General features: G+C 36.7%; 2 protein-coding genes across 2 annotated transcripts; both read right to left on the bottom strand.

Moving 5' to 3' along the window:
- Window positions 1-159: 159 nt before the first annotated feature.
- On the bottom strand, window positions 160-15,155 carry LOC139959954 (uncharacterized). The gene is made up of 18 exons (XM_071957908.1): window positions 15,000-15,155; window positions 13,955-14,102; window positions 13,045-13,228; window positions 12,310-12,586; window positions 11,889-12,024; window positions 11,426-11,511; window positions 10,546-10,657; window positions 9,787-9,990; window positions 9,391-9,552; window positions 8,608-8,738; window positions 7,739-7,992; window positions 7,070-7,185; window positions 6,376-6,556; window positions 5,570-5,737; window positions 4,603-4,744; window positions 3,781-3,870; window positions 2,946-3,115; window positions 160-2,497 (listed from the first exon to the last, which is right to left on the bottom strand). Exons 1-18 carry the CDS (start codon window positions 15,048-15,050, stop codon window positions 2,323-2,325), a joined length of 2,787 nt encoding a protein of 928 aa, XP_071814009.1. The 5' UTR covers window positions 15,051-15,155; the 3' UTR covers window positions 160-2,322.
- Window positions 15,156-15,754: 599 nt separating this feature from the next.
- LOC139959987 (sulfotransferase 1E1-like) lies at window positions 15,755-22,497 on the bottom strand. The gene is made up of 6 exons (XM_071957970.1): window positions 22,259-22,497; window positions 21,795-21,916; window positions 20,779-21,022; window positions 20,275-20,372; window positions 17,802-17,979; window positions 15,755-17,228 (listed from the first exon to the last, which is right to left on the bottom strand). Exons 1-6 carry the CDS (start codon window positions 22,374-22,376, stop codon window positions 17,107-17,109), a joined length of 882 nt encoding a protein of 293 aa, XP_071814071.1. The 5' UTR covers window positions 22,377-22,497; the 3' UTR covers window positions 15,755-17,106.
- Between the last annotated feature and the right edge of the window lie 362 nt (window positions 22,498-22,859).

Here is a 22,859-nt window from a genome sequence, read left to right as displayed (position 1 = left end):
TGTTTGAACTGAAGCATTTTTTCGTTTAACTTTTTTTGAGTTTTCTTGAAATGTTGGTTGCATGATAGACCCTCCTTTGATAAATTACTGAGATGACAAAAAATTAACAAGATAATATTAAAGTATTTTTTACAAACTAATAAAACACAAAAAGCAATGTTCAATATATAATTTCGAAATTTATTTAAAATTAAAAAAACCTTTTAATCCTAACTGTGAATTAATTACACCACAGAGTTGTACCTCTTCCACACAATCAAATTTGATTGGGAGATTTTCAGTACATAAATTAAGTCAATAAAAGTCTATATATAAACTTGTAAAGTTAGCACCCTGAACAACATGATACTTAATACACAGGAATGAACACTAGAGATAAACAGTGGCAACTCGAATGTAAATGAGAACCGAGTAACCAGCTGCATAAATGCAACCTGTACAAGCTGACCAGCACTCCCTTATGATTGAGTAGGTCGAATATAGGAAGAAAGAAAACATACACAATCTTAGCCATCATAAGTTGTTAACCACATATAACATTCAACCATGACATAGTTTGTAATGTTATGTAACAATATGAATGAAATTATGATAATTGGTACTTTTTCAGAAAAGTCACCCAAAATAAAGCCTGTGCATTTTGACCTAACTACTTAGTTGATCCACTGAAAGTTGAAGTCCCATTTACATCAAGACTAACCATATGATCGTGGTGATGTTACGTCGGATTTGTATCACAAGTCCATTGGAAAAGGGAACATACTATACATGATAATTGGTATGTATAGATGTGACTTGTTTGTACAAATGTGTATATATATATAAAACACACACAAACATATATGTATATATCCTGTATATATATAAATATATATAGACACAAATAAACAAGTGTGTGTACAACAGATAATGGCAATTTCCTGCATAGCAAAGAAATTTTTGTACATGGAATAAAAAAACTATATAAAACCTAAAACCAGACAGATATCGATTTACTCAAAGGAATGTCTAAGCTATAGGACGGACATTCAAATATTTATTGCACTGCAGAAGCAGGTGCATAATTAGTCAAGGTGATAAAGTGTTTCATATCAGAATACTTAGTGCTGGATAAAAGTGATTATTAATCATATATCAAATAAAACCTGACAAAATAAAAAACATGTAACTAACAGTTGGATCGTAAATATACACATTTTATGACATTTATTATTAATATAACCATTTACACATATTATAATCTTACATGAATTACGGAAATTTTACACAGTGTCGTAAACATCCATCATGTTGTTGATTTATGATTACGACAAGAATCTCCATACCATCAGGAAGGAGCTCACATCCAAACAGAATATGTACATGCTAAAAAATGAAAATTGACTATGTTTAAAATGTATACATTACAAAGATTGAAGTTTTGTATCTCGAAATGTTTCACCGACATTCACTTTGAAACTTGCTTAATTTTTCCTAAAGTAGTTTGTGTTTAAAATCTAATTATACCTTATTGTATCGAAGTCTGTTTTATGAGAACGTTTGAAGTTCGCATATAGGTTAACTTACAGACACATTTTCCATGGAAATCCTAAAGAGGTTTAAACTCTATGGGAATAGTAAATGAATAAGTACTCGAATGCTATTAACTTGACTTTAAAACATAAAATCTTAAATTATAATATAATGTTCACAATAAAATCTGAATAAAAGTGAATAAGAAATGAGTCAGTACAGTGCAGTACAGTCCACCTATAGTCATACAGGAAATCAGTTCTCAATTTTTTGGGAAAGTTTGATCTGCTTTTCAATTTTAAAGTGTCCAATTAGGACTTATTTTGCAGTATACTGTAAATGCATCTGAAAGACTGATCGATATTGTTTTTAAAGCCACGTAACCTTTGGTTATTGATATTACACATTTTTTAATGTTAAATGTTCATCTATTGAAGTCAAGTTATTTTAAAAGGAAAAAAAAAGGCATTTAAATTTGATCTGCATCGTCACAAAATCAACTAATAGTCAAGATTGGTCACATACGGTGACATTTTACAACTTTCTTTACCGTGAATTCCAGACCATTCTGTCATCCTGGCAGTTGCCTTGCATTCCCAGGTAGACGTTTCCAAATGAAAAGAAACAAAACATGAATTTACCTTATTGGTAATTGGTTGTCACCATCTAAAAGTCATAACAACTTTTAAACCAATTAAAGACACATTGCCGTGTGTGATAACTCCACTAATTTCAGAACTGCTGATTGGCTACAAATGTTTCTTTCATCTATTGTTAGATTAATAAAAAAAGAATAGATTTTCGACAGCCTCAGTTCTCGCTGTCAGAGGACAAGAGGCCTCTGTTATCGGAGTCTGATCCAAAAGCACCGTTATGATGTCCCTCGAGGGACGAGGGTCGGAGAGACCTGGAAAGTTTGGCTTGGATGCGTTGGTTATCGGAGGTAGCACTCTGCCAAACGGTCTCCAATTGCTCTTCTGCTCTCCTGCATTAGTAGACAAAATGAAAATGAAATAATTTAGCAATGTGTACGCCCATCACTATAGAAGCCCTGACTTTGGGGAACATGGATCCCCAACCCTCCTCCCCCTCCCCCCCCCCCCATTGTCCTTCATAGTGTCAGAGAGTACAATATAGGTAATAGTGTTTAACATTGCTAAAGCACATTAAATTGACAATATCTTTTAGCTTGATTCTTGGAACTTACATGAACCTATGAAATATAAAGCTTGCTTTATAATTGTGTTAAACACAAAGTAGGCCACAAATCCTGAAGTACCACAAAACCTGCCTTGCATTCCACACTCTCCCATCCTCTTTAAAGACATTCTACTCATTTCTTCCCCCAAGTTTCATCTGTGTAGGTCAGTCTCACAAAAACGTATTTACAACCATAATACACCTTTGATGCCAGTAACTCACGCTACCCTCACCTCTTGTCTTTGGTCATTGCGTCTAATTTCTCTTGTTTCTCTTTAACGACTTCCTGAAGGTGCCTGATTTCACGTTCATACTGACGGACCTGGCTGGCAAAGTTACTGTCCTGGTTTAAAATTTCCTGAGACATGCTCTCCAACTTCTCCTGAGCTCGATGCTTGTAAAGCTACCAAGATAAAACGCCGGAGAGAATATTTATATAAACAAACTGTTTTAAAAAATTCCGAAAAGCAAGCGGGCAGTTTGAACATTTTCATTTGATGTAATTTTGTGGGTGGGTTTGGTTCTAAATCATCTTTTAAAGTGAGAAAATAATCTGAATTGTGAGGAAAAAAAGGTTTTAAAGAGGCAATGATGAACACACAAAAAGTATTTGGTATAAAAATTTAGTATTTTAAGTGATGAGAATATTTTTTCTTTTTCCTTACGTTACATGACCAGCATCTTTGTCCATAAAACTTCAATAACAGAGAATGATGAATGAAAAATTACAAAATATGTTGACACATGATATGATAAGTAGTTTATAGACCTACCACAACAGAGATACAAATATATATTTCTTATCTAATGACGGCAACACAAAAAAAGGAATTGATTATTCTTTAAATGAGGATCCCTTGACTTCTTTCAAGAAGTAAATAATAAGTTGCCTCCAAACTTTACCGTGTTAACTTCACATCTACAAAATTGTTTCTATGCAACAAGACAGACTTTTTCCTACTCTTGAAGCAATTCAATTTTTCCGTTCTAACCAAAGTATTAAAACCGGTTCATATTGGATGCACAAATCAAAGGCACAATATTTCCTCGCCTTATAAAATGACTTACTTTCAATTTTTCCTCCATCTTGCCTACGTATATATTTCCCTGCATCATTTTATTGACAGTCTTTTCTTTCTCTTGAGCTTGTGACTTGGCCTGGAGGAAAGGATTTTAACGAGAACAGAATATAGAAGAATAAAATAATCATATTTAATTAAAAAGAACTCAAAGACTAGGCATTGAGGGCCAATTGTTCTTTAGAAGGAAGGATGGGGGGGTGGGGGAGGGGGTCTGCAGTGCTTTGCTAAAAGCGATAAGTGAGTAGGTATCATCCACTGGACACAAAAGTTGCCTAAAATGTTGACACCTTTGGTCACTTATTTAGAGACAGTGAACTAGTGTATTTATTTAGAGATCCTTCATCATATAATTCTAATAATAATTCTCTGCCGCACTAAAATAGTGAGTTTTTCATTTGCCACTGATTTTCATTATGTATTTCTTCCTAAGTCACAGAGAAGGACACATCAAAGTCTCAGGTTCAATATGATCAACGCCTGGGCTGATGATTGCATTTATTGATAAAGTTACATAAACAGATTTATTTCTTTAGTTTAATATCAAAATATCCTGACTTTCAATACTGGAACATATTCTTTGTTCAAATGACCTTTGGAATTCTATACAATTAATCACTTTTTACAATATGCCACAATGTTAAATATGCATATTCATATACTGATTGTATCTTGAAGCTGATTGGCCTATCTGTTTTTGATGGAGTGCACGCTGATGAATTTGAGCATTCTGCTGATGTAAGAAGGTATGTGACATGGAAACTCTATTACACATGTATGTGAAATGCTAGGGTCAACCGTGACTACTGACCATCTTAGCGAAGGCATCTCTCTCTGCTGCAGTCTTCTCAGCAATCTCCAAGACCTGGTTGAGATGAAGATTGGCTTGTTGCTCTCTGGACAGAGCTGTTTCAACTTCCTGTTGGAGTAACAGAGCCTTCTGCTGCGCTTTCCTTTCGTTTAAGGGAGCAAACAAAGACATGAATCCAAAATGTACAAACCATCCCCTCGAGAGGCAAAATACTTTTGGATAAATATTGAAGAGAAGCTTTCAACTGTTAATTCAGCAACATTTTGGAAGACAAGAGGGCAGAGACTGTCAGCTTCTTTGTTGCTATGAGTCATGTTAATGCATCAGAAGCTTATATGATAAATCACAAGGTTGTCAGAGACAGAGAGAGATTAAAGGGCAAAATTCTTAAAATAAATGTTTAGATTATTTGCAAGACTCAAGTGAATGAAATTTTCTACTTTGGGAGGGAGAGAGAAGATGTGCCTCTGATCAAGGTTAACATTGGATGTAGTAACAAGCATCAACCTTAAAGGAAAAAAAATCACACAAATTAATCGATCAATCAAGCATTGATTAATTGAATCAATTAATTATTCAACCAGTCAATTATTCTTTCATTCATTTGTTCATTCATTCACTCTAACATTCATTCAAGCGTTCACTCAATCTTGCATATCATTCGTACATACATTCATTCATTTGTATTTCTACAAATTGATCAATCAATCAAGCATTGATTAATTGAATCAATTAATTATTGAATCATTCAATAATTCTTTCATTGGTTCACTCATTCTCTGTAACATTCATTCAAACGTTCACTCAATCTTTCATTCATTCATTCATACATTCATTCATTCATTCAATTCATTCATTCATACATACATTCATTAATTCATATTTCTACACATAGCAATACCAGAGTTGCAATTTGCTGTTTGGAGGCGGATAATTGGTGAATATATCGTTAATATTATATATTTACTTTTGGGCTTTCTGTAGAGCTTTCACTTGGATTTCAAGTTGAGTATTATCAGCTTTTTGGTCCGTGAGATGAATGGCAAGGTCCTCTTTCTCCTTCTGGATGGAGCTGAGACGGGTCTTGAGGTTCTCCATCTCCGTTGAATGCTGCCTCTGAGAACCGTCAAGAGTCCTGAAGAAACAAGGAATAGAAAAATTAGTTTTTGGGTACTGAGAAGGAGATTAATGCAATATTTAGACCTATTTCCCATACTTTTCATTTCTTGGAAGCCCATATTGAGATTTCTCTAGGCTGGTTGCAGCCCATAAAGTTCTAAGGCCTACAAGTAGCATACTCCCTGTTGATCGATGATTAGACTGCATATTGATGGAATTGACTGCAATCTATTACGCACTGACTGAAAGTTAGTATTAAACCAGAGCACATAAACGTGTATCAAAACAAGGGAAACCAAACTCAATCGACCAGGTGGTATATCGACTGCAAATTTCCGTTAGAAACATTATTTACAAATCAAATGTTTTCGTTTTCCATTACCCACCTTGCTACCCACCGAAAAACTTTGGCAACCCAAGTTTGGTTTGCAAATCATACTTTGAGGTGCCTGGATCTCAGAGGATCAGTATGTTTCTAATATAATGTGTATCATGTAATACTGGGCTACCGAAATAGCCTGGTGTTAACTTTCATTGGTTTTCTAAAATGATGAGACAAATTTCTTAAAAGGGTTGTATCGACAGAGACTTACAGAGTCCAAAATGAACATCACAATCTGGAAAATATTATGAGGAAATTTAAAAAAAAAATACCTCTGCATATCTGTAAGAGCATCCAGGTGTTTGTCCAATGGTAATTTTTGGTTACTTTCTGTGGTGACTTTTTCATATTTTTCCTGAAGGGTTTCATTCTGAGATTTAAGCCTAAATAGTTCCTCCTCCAACCTGGTCTTCTCTGCCTCCACAGCAGCCAGACGACCGTTCAGTTTGGCGACTGTTTGAGGAAAAAAAAATTAATGAAACTTTCAGAGTAACAACCTAGCTCAAAATGCAGCTCTACCAGGCCGCGAAATTCTGGTTATTACTGGCTAAATTTCAGTGGATTTCGCTGAACGACAGTAGAACAGAATAGGCACTGGCTTTTCATTTCTACCAGAAGACATTAAGAACATAAGCAAATGTTAAGTTGGTTAACAATTTGTCAGTCAAAGAATAGGCATGATTTCTAAACCTAACATAAGCTCGGAATTTCTGCTTATTATCAGCAAATATTATTGTACTGCTCTAAAAAGCCTATAACTGATGTTTACTGTAATTCAGGCAAATGCCAGGGAGAGCTTGTTTTACAGCCAGTAGTAAACTTTTTTCTAAACACTTGCATTTTTCAGCAAGTGGCTAATAAATGTGAAATTCCCAGGCCTACTCTATAATATCATTTTTTTGGCCATTCAGAATTTTTGTTTGTTTAATACCAGTCATCTCTGGGGATTGATTCTGAATTGCTTACCTTCTAAGTTGTGATTCTTCTCAGATGACTTTAACTTATCCTGGTTCAGGTCAAGCTGTTCCAACACCACTTGGTTCTCTTCCAGGACTAATTGAGCTTGCTCCTGTAAGCGATGCCTGAAAAAACAAAACATAAATCAGAAAACAAATGAAAGAAACTAATGGCTATTAATTATGGGTTTGATTCTTTTTCAATCTTAACGATGCATTTTTGACACAAACTTGAAGATTCTTGGCTGTGTTGCAATCCCATTACAACACAGCTTGCCATGTTTCACATATATATATATAACTAATTAAAACATTTGTATAATTAACTCAGTATCTGAATAAACTTTGAATAAGTAAATTACTACAGTAGCAAAAAGTACCTAACCTTTTAATTGTACAACTACTGTCAGTATTAGAGTAAAAACTTCATTATTATCGTTGTTGTAATAACAGAGATGTCAGAAAAACACTTCGACAGGGTTGTCAGGGAAACGGTGCTTGACACACCTTTCAAACTGTAAACATGCTATGACCGTGCTAATCTTTCGTGACGGAGCATTTATGCCCCACCTGCATTTCTTGCCTCTGTTGGGGGTGCAATGGTAAAGGTTTTTTGGAGGGAACATCCCAGCATGGACATGTCTGGTGAAATTGCTTTATATTTATGCATCTCCCTTACCATTCTGAAGGTGTAATGTAACCATTCCCTGTTCCCTTTGTATCCTCCAGTTTGCGATGGAGTCTTTGGTTTTCTTTGACAACCTTCTCTGCTGACTCTTTTAGTTCATCAAGATCCTCTTGGCATTGTTGCAGGATGTCCTCTTTCTCTGTCAGGGCATCCTCGTAGGAGACGACCAGAGGCGAGAGATACTTGGTGTCTGTCAGCCATCTTGGGGAAGCCCCTCTTGATGGAAGACCAGGTGGATCACCCTTCTGCAAATGTATCCAAAAGTGTTTATCGACAAGTTAAACTGTTACAGTTTGTCAGCGTGACCGCCAAATGTATGGTGGAAACATAGCAAAAAATACCATCATTCATGTTCAAACTTCAACATACACTCACCTGCCACCTTTACAACACTGTATCACATTGAACCATTTCATTGGATAATTTGAACGTTTGAAAATGTTTTAGCATGCTGCAATATGTGGCTTATTTATAACCTTTATGGAGGATATGACCTACACAGAACCATATAAACATATTTTCTCCCTATTATTCCAAAAGTAAAAATGATGTTATTGACAGGAAGAACATTCTTCCAATTACTGACACTAACAATCTCAGCATAGATCTCAGAATATTACGGTAAAATGACCGTTCAGTAAACAACAATTAATATTGCCGAAGCCTACAGCAATTAATTGACTAACATGGAAGAAAAAACAATTAAATGCATAGCCTTGGGCCTGCAACACTTTTATAGCAGAGGTACCTAGCCTAACCAGAAGTTGCTATATTGTCATATAAAGTGATTAGATTAGTTCTGTTCAGAAGATATGGATCACATGAATAGATTCAAAAATATAATTATTGCTTTAAATCACCTTGAGAGGAGAACACTTGGCTTGATATCTGCTCATTTGAATATTTAACTTATGAATAATATTTCTCAGGTCTTCATTTTCGATCAAAACCGCCTCCGCTTGTTTCTTGAGCTGTTCGATAAAAACACCTTCTAGAGAAAGAATACAAACAAAGACCACAAACAGAAAAGGATATAAATTGTCATCTGTGACAGCTATTAACATGTTAAAGCTATGCAAAACAACTTCACCAACAGATACTGCTCAATATTAAGCACTGTAATGGTAGTTTAAAACCAACATTTGAAAGATCAGTACCTTCAGCATTTAAGACACCACTCTGATTTCTTTACAAGCATTTTTTATATTTTTAGAAATATTTTCTGTCTGAACAAGGGAAGGAAGCTTCCTTAAAATCGCTCATTTCACAAAGTTTTTTCCATGAAATGAAAATGCCTGTTTCTTGATTTAAAGGGAATGCATCTACCATCTACCTCCTCATCTTGTAATCTTCAAAATCATTTTCTTGTCAAGTCATTCACAAGTTATAAAATTAATGAATCAATAAATTGCTTCTATTGTTTTTTGTGTGTCTAGTCTGATTGGAATCTGCTCTAAACATCAGTACTTAATGCATTTAAGACATCACTGAATTTCTTTACCAAAATATTTCACACTGTTAGAAATATTTTCCGACTGAAGGAGAGAAGAAAGCTTCCTTAAATAAAATTTGCTCATTTCACAAAAGTTTCGGTCATCTTATGGAAATGTCCGTTTCTTAATTTAAAGGGGATGTGTATCTACCTTCTTCCTCCTCGTCTGGTAATCCTCTGGGTGTCTTCAATGTCTCCCTCAGTGTTTGGTTCTCCTCCAAGAGCCGATCGTTCGCTATCCTGATGGAGCTGTTTTCTGACCTGAGCTGATCACAGAGCTCTGAGAGCTGATGATTCACCTTGCTGTTTGTCTCTACAACAATAGAATGACAATAACCCATTGTTCAAACCGCAATATTAAAATAAAACTGAAAGTTCAAAATTTTCTCCACATTTTGTGACGAATGGAAAGAAAATAATTACACTAAACTTTTAATCGGGAGGAAGCTTTGGGTTATACGTTCAGCACGATCAGATCAATACATGGATCATGACTATTACACAGTGAACTGGTTATGATATGGATCCATATTTTAGGCATAAATACCACTTTGTACTGGTGAGCTTGTGCGGCTATTTCTTCTATCCTCTCGCATCTGTTGTCCCTGTATCTTGAGAGTCTCCAAGAGCTGTTCTCTTTCTCTTTGAACTACGTCGAGTTCTCTCTCCAGACGACCGTTGGTCATTCGTAGGAACTCGTGTTCTTGAAGTGATTTGGCCGAGGCCAATCTGTCTATATGATTGTAAAAATCTGTAAGGTAAAAGCAAAATAATTATATTATTAATAAAACAGAACATCGAGAGACTGGCATTCCCTTCATTGTATATACCGTGTCTTACTTGTTATGAGCAAAACATAAAATGAGGGCAGTTCACAGAGGAAACTTAACAATATAGAGTTGGCATTTATAATGGTGTGACCCACTTTCATTGGATGCATCTCTAAGCAGCCATGTTGCAGGCAAAACCAGAGTGGGAGTCAATTGACTTCATAAAAATTATGTTTGGGAATATAAGAAAACTGAAGACTTTTTTCTGAAGGGTTGCTAAAATGGCATGGCCACAGTTGGCAGTAGTTTGCCTGATCCAAGCGCATTCAATGTCATCCAACGTTGATGATATTATGAAGTGACCACAGAAGTGTTATCATACTCTGAGGGAGCACATATCTTCCACCTGTTCCCTCCCCTCTCTCTGCTTGAAAGTTGACGTCAGGTTTTTATCTGATGTGATGTGTACTTCTATACAATTCCATAAAGTGAAAAATACGGCCAGTTAATAGAAATTGATGAAAACGTCATTATACCGTCGTCCATTGAAGGAATGTTGCGTAGAATTGCGGGTGGAGCTGACTGGAGGTATGCCGGGGAAGACTGGTCGATGGCTTCATCTTCTTCAATACGAGATGGAACGATTATCTGTAGGTTAGATACAAGAATGATCAGGGGCATAGTGTCAAGGTTGTATCAGAGTTCTGAAGTCAAGTAATCATCACTTTGAAGAAATTTGTTTAACTTAAAGTTACAATCAATATATGATAAGTATTTTTCAATCTACTTTTCTTTACAGAAAATGCCTCAATTTGAATTTTTTTAAGTACATTTTGAAATGGCAAATGACTGTGAAAGTTAGTGAGATGTATGAGTTTACATTTGCTATTTCGTTGGTGTAAACATTGAAATAAAAACACATGACGGGTTAAGGTTACTAATATACAAATCAAGACATTTAACTAGCTATAAATCTTAAGGTTTCCAATGAATTCTTAGGTTTACACATACATTTATAAAAATTTCAACTGATGAAACTTCTCATTGATCTAACAAGAAAATAATCCAGATAAAGTGATTGGATGGGTTTGCAACATAACTCAGCTAATAGTCTGTTTGCTTTTACAGTACGATAGATGTTTAGCATGACGAGAATGTCTGTTCAAAAAATCAACACTCAGCCTAGCCTACAACACTTTTCATAGCAAAAGTGCAGAGCGTAGCCTACAAGACTCAGGGTTGCTATTATGTTGGTATAATTGGTAAAGTAATTGTTCCAAAGTAAATTGCATTGCACCTGTCCAAGTCAGAATGAATACCTCTTGTACATTACAGTACACTAAACTGGTGAATTTAGCAAATCTGATAGAAACTAAACTGTAACCAGCTGATTTCAGATAGGAGAGATACTTTTACCTCTTCTTGGAGAGGAGCAGCCTCTTGCTTCTTTTTCTTCTTTGATTTTTTACCTCTTGGTGTCTTCTTTGGTTCCTTAGGGTTATCTGATAAATACAATAAAACAATGAGAGCATCGTAACATTTTTCAAATGAGAAATTCAAAATGCAAGATTTGGAAGTGATGTTTACTACACCAAAAAAAAAAATACAAAGTAGGAAAAGCAAGAAATTTATATGAAGGTTCAGATGTGAAAGTTCAATTACTGAAAAATGTAGAGATATTTTTGGATACATTCACACTCCTACTCCTTCCCACCACCCCCCCCCCCATCCTTTCCACACTGCATGTGGCAGTTCATTGTCAGTTTTGATAACAGGTCTATACAATATAGCAGAACTACCGTTGTGGCAGGTTGACTACTGTTTTCATATGGCTTTTATGTGAATTGAATGGCTTGCAGCTGACGGCTGTTGTATCTACCTGTTCCAGCAGGTTTCCTCTTCCAAGGTGGAGGGGGAGTTATTAGGTCGGAGAAATCATCAGCTGGGTTTGTTACTTCAGTGAGATCGCTGTCGGTGGAAGCTTGGGAGTTTCCTTGACCTTGCAATTCTTGGGTCTGAAGGAGGAGCACAAACAAAAAGTTAAAAGAAATAAACTGTCTTAAAGCAAAAAAAAATCTCATTTTGAGATGACACTTTTGTGGTTTTCATCTTAAATACAAAGCAAGAGATTCTCAACTTCAATTTTATTTATAGATAATGTACCAAACTGAAAGCCTTATATGATTAGTAAATGCTAGGCTAATTTGATCAACCATCACATTTTCGAACCTGCAGAGGATTTTTTTAATATCTAGAGAAGCTCGGAGGTCATACTCCAGGACAGATGTAATCGTATTTACCACTACCCGAGGTTTGGCATACTCGGGAACCTCATATCCTGTAGCGCTAGTTCTTGGAGTAGTTCTACTGGTCTGTGGGCCAGGTGATGGTGAATTGTCTCTTGGCTTGCCTCTAGAGGGGGTCCTTCCTGGGGATATATCCTGGACTGGCTCCTCCTCTAAGTCACTGTCGTCGAGTGAATCGTCGTCACTTCCTCTTGGGGATTCCATCCTGGGTCTGCTAGAGATTGTTCCTCTGTTTGGCTGGTCTCTTCCTCTGAATGGCACCGACGCATATCTGATAATTGACCAAATTTATAAATAGGGAAAAATATGCATATTTCTACTCATCTCTCCAGACTTACACAATGAGTCAGAATGTCTTCAATTTCTTTTCATCAACACGACCACTTCTTTATTCATCCCTATTTCATTTATCTAAGATTTTCTTTCCTAAACTGCATCTCAAAATAAAGTTTTCATGTGCTCACATTACATATCAAATTTAAGTCTTCATTTTCAGAGATTTTGTTCACAGATATTATACTGCTGTCCGCACTTCATGAGCAATAATGTAAAAAAAAATGGATGACATTTTGACATCTGATAGATCTGGTTCATCTACTCAAAGCAAAAATTGATAGGCTACTGAATGCTACAATGCTAAAACAGCTTCTTAATAGACCTGACTATGCCTACTAGTGAGACAACAATTAACACAGGAGTAAATTTTTGGATCGCTCCGATCACACCTACCTTGGTTCTTCATGAATCTCTGCCACCTCGGATTCCTCCCCTTCGCTCTCTTCGCTATCTCCATAATCGTACATGCTGGTACGACCCATGCTGTTTTCTCGGCTTTTATCTGGCGGACCCGCATTGTACGGAGGGGAGGGGCTTCGATCTGTTCCCATTGTCCCTGTGCTTGGAGGAGGGGTACCTGCAAATATAAAATGCACCCTTGGTTTCTTCAATGTACCAGGTCTTACCTTCTCAGAGCTTACTGCCACTGGTAAAGTGTTCAATACTTGTTATTCATCAATAATTTAGCTGCAGGATCAGTTGCTTTGAAAAAAAAGAACTGTCCCACAAAATCCCATTATTTCTCCTAATTTATACAAACTAATGAAATGTCAACACTGTGACATCAAAGATGATATAACATGTGCTTTTTTGCACTGCACTACAAAGTTCAAGTTTGGTACTGTGATATAAAATGAATGGTTTACTGGCAAACACAGACAGGTGTAGATTTTCATTTTTGTATTTCCTTCTACCCATTCCTTTCCCCCCCCCCCCCCTTCCCCTTTTGATTTTATCATAATTTTTGTTTTTATCATTGAAATTTACTCATATTTTCAGAAGACCCATTCAAAGTTTGACTTTCTGAAAACTTGCAAATCGCAACTCATCAAGTGTCCCTTTCTAGGTTTGCAAGTTTTAGGTTAATTACTGTCAACAGCGGTAGGCAAGACAAGTGCCATTTATATCGTATTAATTATTAAAACAGTATGAAAAAGGAAAGATTCTAGTGTTTGCACATGACAGGTTTGCCATAATTTGAACCAATAACAGTTTGACAATCACTGAGACACTGATGTTAGCCATGTGACAACATTTGGTAATTTACAAAACTTGTTGAGTCAATGGATGGATCTGTTCTCACCAATTAGCCTCCCAACCAAAGTAGCATTCATCAAAGCAGATGATAAAGCAGATGGAGGTCTTTCTTCTGGCCGTTCTGAAGGAGGTTCTGGAGATCGAGGTACAGCCACAAGCATTGCTCTCGGGAAAAGTGAAGATCCAATCCTTCCCTACAGGGGAAAAGTGAAGACGATATGAAATTAACTCATAATTGCACAGTGCCATCAATATAAAATTACAACCTGTTGTTGGACAATACGCTGTAGATATGGACACCTCCTTACTAGAATTAGATATTGTGATAAGCAACGAAAGATTGCTGTGATATGCATGATATTCAGGGAATGAAATAGTCAGAAAAGATGTTTCAAAATGGTAACGTAGTGAATGTCTTGGGAAAGTACTCCGGTTTTCGCTGTACCATAACATAATTATTCTGAATGTTTCACATTCCTTTATCAACCACATTAAAATATGCGACTAATGCACATTCTACTGGGCCACAGCACAAGTGTGCTAGAGAATTAAGAACCTATGTTGTTCTCACCACTACTACTGTACTAGCCTAATCCCTCTGTCAATCTTCCCTGCATCTGCAGATAGCTGGTTAAGAAAGTCTGTGTTATTTGGAAAAAGTAAAGCAATACCACGATTACAACTTTGACCAACTGCCAGCTGAGTAAGAAAAAACTAATCACACTACAGCAAGACATAACAAGCAGTGTATTACTGTCACTTGTCAGCATAACACTAGCAGTAGCATACAGTGGGCCGACCGACGGGCTAGGCCTATTCCATATTCGACCATATGCGGAACAATAACATGATTCAGAAACTTGAAGAATGGTAAAGCCGTCAGTCCTAACTCATATGGATGCAGGAGGAACAACGCTTCTTCGTCCCGCTGTCAGCCGAAAGAATAGCGAACGTACCTCGAAAGAGATATTAAGAATGGGACTTTTCGTGGAACTAGTCCTATGGGTATATATTTTTTGAAAGTGTTGCCTAGCCACCAAACGCTGTCAATCTATTTGCTTAACACACTAATACAACGTCAATTGTTTTACCAGTGGTTGTTTCGACTTCTTCCTTTTCTTCTTTCGATTATTTCCTGCCATGTTCGGGCATTGACCAACTTCTAAGGCTTCATAAGCGAAGTAGAAAACTTATCGATCATTAGCAACGGGTAGCATTTCACGGAATGTAAGAATTTAACCGATTCCTAATTGTCCAGAATTCTGCCAATTAATTGCTATAAATAAATAGCTAGATTTTCATTTCCGCGTTTTGTCTTTGTTAGTAGCTATCACAATTATGTGCCCAATTACACCACATTTTGGATTTTGAAAATAACATTTTTTTATGCTACAATTAACAAGTTTTGATCAGCTGGTGTCATTTGTATGGCAGCATGGCTGCTTCCCTTCGTGTCGCATATTTCAAGTTAGAAGTTAAGTATAGAAGGCCTACATACCGAGCTGAAAGTAACAGGGGAAATGGTATTCATATCCCCTATTGTATGTGAAGCCTATAGTGGTGCCAACAGAAGGTAAACCTGTAAATTAAGTTACGATACGTTTAATATGTCAATGTTTTCCCCTGAAATTGAACATATAAAGGGCCTTCATGTATATACTACTGCCTAACCTTTATTATCTAATTTCAAGTATTTTTTATTGAATTATGAATGCTTGGCGTAAGCCTGTGTTCACGTCCTGTAAATTATCTTCAGTAGGGCTTCAACATGATGTTCACAAGGATTCCTAACCTTAACAGAAAGCTCAACTTCCAAACTGATCACCCGGAAATATAACATGGGGGATAGAAAGGGGTCGGGAGGGGGTGGGGCGCCCGACAGGGTGCACAGGTTTTAATTCCTCACCCCTAAACTTGGCTATTTATATATCTTCGTTGTCTCTTGCTTTTAGTCTTGAAACTGTTTCAAGTTTTCTGAAGAAATGTATCAGACAGTTTTACTCTATACCAAATAAAATTTTAAAAAATGAATAGAATTTGATACAAAAAGTACAAAAATTTTATTAATAATCTACAGTGGTAAACTATATACATATGGATTTGATCTAATTATCAAATATATCGACATGAAAAATAGGTAAAAAGTTGCGATTAAGAAACCTTGGAACCCTGTAAGTCCGGACTTTCATTTACATTTGCAAGCACATTGCGAAGAATAGAATGCTTAGATATTTTTAGCCTGGAGTATTTAATGAAGTCCTTTTGACTCTTTGGCTCGTTGACCTTGGAAGACCTTGACCTTGGGGATACTATAGGCACTTGTTTCACTTGTCTATTGGATAATGCGTCACTGCGTGTAGTTAAGCACATAAAACCTTGCGTATATGCGATGCTTGAAGTTCGTCATTGAATTCCAAAGATTAGCAAAACGTCCGGTCACAGTGGGGATTGAAAGGACATGGTGGAGTAAGGGCGGCGGTAGGGGTGGTGTAAAGATCCTTTGATCAAGCTCTCCTTTTCCCTTTGCACTCACGCCTCCCCGCCCCTCCTCCCAGTGGAAAGTTACACCAGAAGTGCATTGAAACGTCGATGACGTCATTAGCTGCTACTTTTAGGAATCTGATATCGGAAAATTACCTTGTTTCCAAAGATTGTTCTGTTAAATCCACATGAAACTACCATTGAACTCTACTAAAAGAATAATAACTTTGACAGGGTTCCAGATACAGTCAAGTGTTTACAAAAGAGTAACCGGATGTTGACTTCTATTGTCCTCATATGACCTTTGACCTCTGATAAAACAATAAAATTCATATACTCAATATATGGTTCATATATACGTACTACATAGGAGATACAAAAAAAATAAAAAATAAATCGTTTTCAGTATGCTTATATACCGTGTTAACAAAGTCGAGTTTCAGGGATTGACCTCTGATGACCTCAAAGGAAAATTAAATCGAAACCTAAACCAGAGGTGATAAGGAAGTCTTATCTAGTATGCGAGAAGAGTTATGGAGTTACAAAAGAAATTCATCTAAAAAAAAATGAGCGATCTCCTAATATAAGAATGTAAGAAATTCCAAGGTAAGTTGAGAGTGATTCCATTTAATATATTGCTTGGTCCTCAGCGTCACCCGCGACCTTCTTTCTTTCTTTTTTTATTCCTTCCTTTTCAAAGTCTTTCTCAAGTTTGGTTTACAAATGACTAGGTTCAAATTCAAATGTCAGATCACTGCCACGTAGCTTCTCTGTGTAGAGTACATCAAATGATTCATTCTGCGCGACAGTGAAATAATTCTTCCAATCACCGACTTTTCCTGTGAAAATGTGCGAGAATCTCTAGAGGTAATATAAGATTAAGTAGTATAGCTTTAATATCTTAAAGGAGGACTCAGGGCTGAATTTTTGTCTTGATATGTCAAAGTCCAAGTAGAAGAAAAAAACAGAATGGTAATGTTTCTATAGTTATTCCGGCTTTCAAGATATTATCCTCTTAAAATGTGCTAAATCTCTGGAACGCTCCTTTAACACTAAGTTGATGATAACGTCGGCTCCTCAGTACAGCCTTTACTAATGTTTATGTTACTCAATTGTTTTATAAATTCTAATAGCTCCGACAAAAAATGTGATTTTAAAATTGATATGAACAAAAATACCTCAATAAATCTGAGGAGAGTGACAGCTTTTGATTAACATGCTAGTAGCGACTGGCCCTGCAAGTCTAATGATGGCTAATGACATATCGTCATAGTAACCCTAGCCACTTATATGTTCATTTTATCCTTTTTAAGAGACTTTAGCCCTTTAATAGAGAGACGTACAAAAACCTACATTCTTTCTTGTGATTTCTTGTGGTGTTTTAGAACGGAAATACGTAAAGAAGCGCTTACCTTTTCGAAAAAACTGCGCGGGTATTTTATTTAATTCTCCAGGATTCAGATCTGGATTTGTTTTGGGATTACTCCTCATGGCACTAAACGTTGAATTGTTTACGATTAAATCGAGAGACGCTTCCGAAAGAGATCGCTCAAGGAATTCAGAAATAGTAGATACTGCCCCTTTTAAATCCTGTACATAGAGAAGAAGAAGAAATTGGATCAAAATATTTACTTTCATTCATTTTATTGCGCTGTCAGATATTATCCATATCGGGTTGCTAAGTAACAGCATTTTCATTTGTACTAAAATCATGAAGCATGTAGAATTACTCTTTCTGATATATATATATATATATCTGGTATTTGGCAACAAACACTACCTCCAAATTCATGGCACCGCAATGGGTACCAAAATGGCACCGTCTTTTGCCAACATCTTTATGGGAAACCTCGAGAAAGAATTTTTATCTCGACAAAACTTGAAACCACACACGTGGTTACGTTACATTGACGATATCTTTATGATATGGACCCATGGTGAGGCTAATCTAAAACTCTTCATTGATGACATAAACTCGTTTCATCACACTATCAAATTCACTGCTGATATTTCTGGACATGGCGTTCACTTTCTGGACACCACCGTGACCCTACAAAATGGTTCACTCAAAACAGACTTGTTCAATAAACCCACGAACAAGCACAACTACCTCTTACCAAGCAGTTGCCATCCACGTCACTGTACCAGAAATATTCCGTACAGTCAAGCGTTGCGCATTCGACGCATTTGCTCCTCTGAAGTCGATTTTGATTCACGCACTAAAGAACTGTCACAACACCTCCTAAACAGACAGTATTTTCGGGGTACAATTGAAAATGCCATCAAAAAGGCTAAAAGCAAACCCCGTACCGAAACATTGACGTACAAAACTCGTCAAACCAGTTCCAAAAGGGTACCATTGGTTACTGAATTCCACCCTGGTCTCCCACCACTGGCCAATATCATTCAGAAGAATTTTCACCTACTTCAAGGCACCGAACGCCTGAAATCAGTATTCCCAGAATTACCTGTCATCGCTTTCAAAAGACCCAGCAACCTACGGGATATCTTAGTTCGGGCATCCTTTCGGGATGACACCCCATTAGGGGAAAGCAAAACAGAAACTACAGGATCATCGCCCTGTACACAAAATTGCAAAACGTGCTTACTTGTTGATTCGACCGGGGCCTTTCAGAGCAACCAAACCAAACGCACGTTCCAAATTCGGCACAAAATTAACTGCCTATCCAAAAATGTCATTTACCTCATCTACTGCAATATTTGTAACTTACAATACATTGGAGAGTCAAAAAACACTCTTAGAATGAGAATGACACAACATAGATCGGCGATCAAAACAAAAAAGATCTACCAACCTGTTGCAAATCACTTCAATCTCCAAAATCATTCAATTGAGAATTTGCGTGTTATTGCCATTGACCAGAACGACTCTTGGACAGATAAATCTAGGAAAGCGAAAGAAAATTTCTGGGAACTAAACCTAAAGACCACGGCACCATTCGGTTTAAACATCAGAAACGATTTGCCGTCCCAGATAAACCAAAACAATTCCTTTACAATTACGACGGAATCGGATTAAAATAATCCGACGCGGATTAAAATAATCCGAATTTCTAATACTTCTGCTCTATTCAGCAGAAATCAGTAAGTCGCTTTGCCTTTACAACCATGCCGACATCTTCTCCATAAAACAGTTTCAATTCCTGCTACTCCTTGTCACTTTCGGTGATCATGCACTGAAGAAGAGCTAGTTTTGCTCGAAAGCTCTGCAAAAACCAAACATTGGCTGTTTTACTTCCAATCACTTACCTAATTCAATTATTGTATCTCACTCGAGATCCAGCCTTTCTCTAAATGCAGCATAGTTGTTTAACAGTTTTTCCGTTATTCCTATATATATATATATATATATATATATATATATATATTATTATTATTATTATTATATATATTCATTCGTTTTCAGTTATATATATTCATTTGCCTTTGTCGTTTACCTCCATTTCATGAACATAAAGTATGTTCAAAGTATCTCTTTCGAGAATCCGGATTTAGGAATCACAAATGATTTTCGAGTTGGTTAGCATCATGTTTGATCTCTAGAGTAAGGCAAAATATGTCACCAAAAACAGAACTAGTACTGCTCGATACAGGTGTCAAATGCCTACAGTGGAATTACGACCTTCCTTACCGGTTTCGAACCTCTGGACATACAATCAGCGTCCATAGCCTAGACTATTAGGGTGTCCGCGTACAAAGCGGGAGGCCCGGGTTCGAATCCCGGTGGAGGCTGGAAGTTTTTTCAATGTTCTGGATTTTCCTTCTCATTACGTTTTCAATTATATATATATATATATATATATATATATATATATATATATATATATATTACTGTCAATACTTCAACGCGTCCTTCAAACGTACCTTTTTCATGTCTTCGAACTTCAAAAATAACTTATTAGGATCATTTCTACTTTGCTTCCAATACGTCAACACGTGTTCAAACCACGAACCACGAGGGCCTGTTCACATGAAGGAAAAAAAGTAGAGAAAAACTTTTGACATTCATTTATGTCTACAATACCTGTACCAAATAATATCGAGTATCGATTTGGAAGACAATGCTCACGCCTATAAGGTTAATTAGTTTCTTCTTTGCGACCTTGAAAAGAGAATGGAGAATTCTTGAAATTATCAGTCTTTGAGATATAGTTCCTTATCGAAGAGGAGAAAGATGGGAACTCTGAATAGGGAGGAAGACGGGAAGAATGTGCGTGTGTGAGGGGGGGGGGGCGGTTTGCAGATGAGGGCAAATGTTAGTTTCATTTGTCAATTTTTTTTTTAATGTAAATCAAAATAAACTTATACAAATGAATGAAGGATTGATGTTAGAAAAGAGAACAAGAAAAGATCATCTGATACACTGACCGGTTCCTTTGCAAAAATGCTCAAAGAAGTCCGGCCATTCTTCAAGCGTTGGGAATCCAGGTAATAGTTTACAGAAGTTATACGCTGAAACTGCTGTATCTTTTGGGTTTCGCGCCACGTAGATGACCTTTGGTGCTTTGACCTTCATATCACGTGGCAGATTGTGGGGTTTAAGGTGTGACTTTATCACCCTAGGAGACGACATAATGTCAAGGAGTTCATATTGTCCCGGGATAGTATCAATCTGCGACTCCAATTTCAGGATCAATAAAAAAATAAAAAAATAAAATTAAGAATGAATTAGGCCTATAAGAGTTACAATCGAGTTCTATGTAGCAAACCTCTTTTTAGACTGTTTTCAATGGTGAAGTTTTCTATAGAATTGATTAATTGGAATGCAAATTCCATCGGGGGAGGGTAGTCACCTATAGCAAGGGAGCCATCAACATATTTGCACGGGTGGGGGGGGGGGGGGTAAGATGTTGTGTCTTCCTACGGAGGGGTCTAAGGGGAGGGATGTGGCCTCCCCTGTGAGAAATTGTGGTTAAGTCCAGGTAAGGGTGCTTGTATAGACGCATTATTATGGTGCTATATTTGGTAACGTTTGAAACTATTCGTTGTAAAACTTTCCACTGTTTTGTTTGTAACACATACACGTTTTACACATATTTATGTACTGTATACACTAGGATGTCTTGCAATATTCTAGTGTCTACTAGTATAGGTGCTGATCCCTTTCATTGTATTCTGGGAGGGAGGGGGGTTTAATTGTTTCCCCCCTGCAGTCAGACTATATCGTAGTGGGATTGCGGTATCTAATAATATAGTGCCTTAATCACAACACCTTAAAAAACATTCTTTAAAAATATATTATTAATAAAATAAATAAAATAGGCCTATAAGGGAAGACAAAAAACACTAATCATTCAGGAGCTCCATAATTCAATGTATGGATATAATGTTTTGTATTAGACTAACTACAATTGTTTTAATTTATAAAATCTAATTTTCCTCACCGCAGCAAGGTCATGTCCTTGTGGGAACTCTAGGTAAGGGATTTCCTCAAAAATGGATTTGTCAGTGTTGTTTCGATCCTCCTTGAAGATTTGACACACAATATGTAGAGTCCATGTTGTACCTGTTTTGAAGTTGAACACAATAAACAGATTTCTTTATGCTGTTTTGGATCTAGTACAAGCTTCGGATCTCGAACTTTTTGCGAAAATACTGCCCATTAAAGTAAGGTGATCATATTTCTTTAAGTAGGAATCTAAGACATAATATTGAAGGTGGGATGTTTGGCCTTTGGAAGGGGTCTAATACGGAAGGGGTAACTTTGAACGGGCAGGAATGTAAATTTTGCAACATTTCTAGATCTGTTTAGAATAAAATGTCGAAACATTGTAATCGGGGACGTCTGGTCACCATACATGGAGGCCGCATAACGTGCTAAGCAATAACACAGAATACGCTTACTTACCGCTTTTAGGATAAGATATTACAAACACGTCATCATGACGAATCTCTAGATTCGCAATATCAGGAAGATACTGCTTCAAAATTATTTCGTGAGCGTAACCAAGTTTGTTTGGGTCCATGATGTATATTCAGCAGTACACGTAGTTTTTGTATATTACGGTAGTCGTTGTATATGCCTAAATAACAGTTATAACAGAGCGAGGTGGTTACAATGAAAGACAAGTGTATAAAGACGAGTGGTTATAAAATATGCACGGCTATCATTTGGTATACTATACCTATCCATGCGTGATACGTGCTACGCATGGGCGGCGATCCGTACTCCGAGTGGGGGGATATGACCTTGTTGACTATCTAAGCGTAGCGCCACCATATATTGGCGCGAAGCGTACAAGAAAATTTTGGGATTTACAAACCCTCTAGATGGCCGGAAACGGCACTTCCCGAGGTTTCCAAGCTGCATATACCCAACTTTAAAATAGGGATATCATGTCCGAAATATCTCATAATCAGGATCCAAATACTTTTTTTTTTTAATTTCGGGTGTTATTTTGGGAAAATTGCCCCTGTCAATCTTGTTTCAGGCGCTACGTTAGAATGTT

The sequence above is a fragment of the Apostichopus japonicus genome, chromosome 3 (assembly GCF_037975245.1).
Source record: "Apostichopus japonicus isolate 1M-3 chromosome 3, ASM3797524v1, whole genome shotgun sequence".
Taxonomy (NCBI): domain Eukaryota; kingdom Metazoa; phylum Echinodermata; class Holothuroidea; order Aspidochirotida; family Stichopodidae; genus Apostichopus; species Apostichopus japonicus.
This window is presented reverse-complemented; position numbering and strand designations above follow the sequence as displayed.

Excerpts from the sequence above, each read along its gene's own strand:
- LOC139959954 (XM_071957908.1), bottom strand. The coding sequence starts at position 15,050 with ATGGCAGGAAATAATCGAAAGAAGAAAAGGAAGAAGTCGAAACAACCA. Across the intron at positions 12,025-12,309 it reads ATGCCAAACCTCGGGTAGTG|ACCCAAGAATTGCAAGGTCA; the intron begins GTAAATACGATT and ends CTCCTCCTTCAG. Across the intron at positions 7,186-7,738 it reads TACATTACACCTTCAGAATG|GCATCGCTTACAGGAGCAAG; the intron begins GTAAGGGAGATG and ends TTGTTTTTTCAG.
- LOC139959987 (XM_071957970.1), bottom strand. The coding sequence starts at position 22,376 with ATGGACCCAAACAAACTTGGTTACGCTCACGAAATAATTTTGAAGCAG. Across the intron at positions 21,917-22,258 it reads AATATCTTATCCTAAAAGCG|GTACAACATGGACTCTACAT; the intron begins GTAAGTAAGCGT and ends ACTTCAAAACAG. Across the intron at positions 17,229-17,801 it reads CGCGCAGTTTTTTCGAAAAG|GAAAAGTCGGTGATTGGAAG; the intron begins GTAAGCGCTTCT and ends ACATTTTCACAG.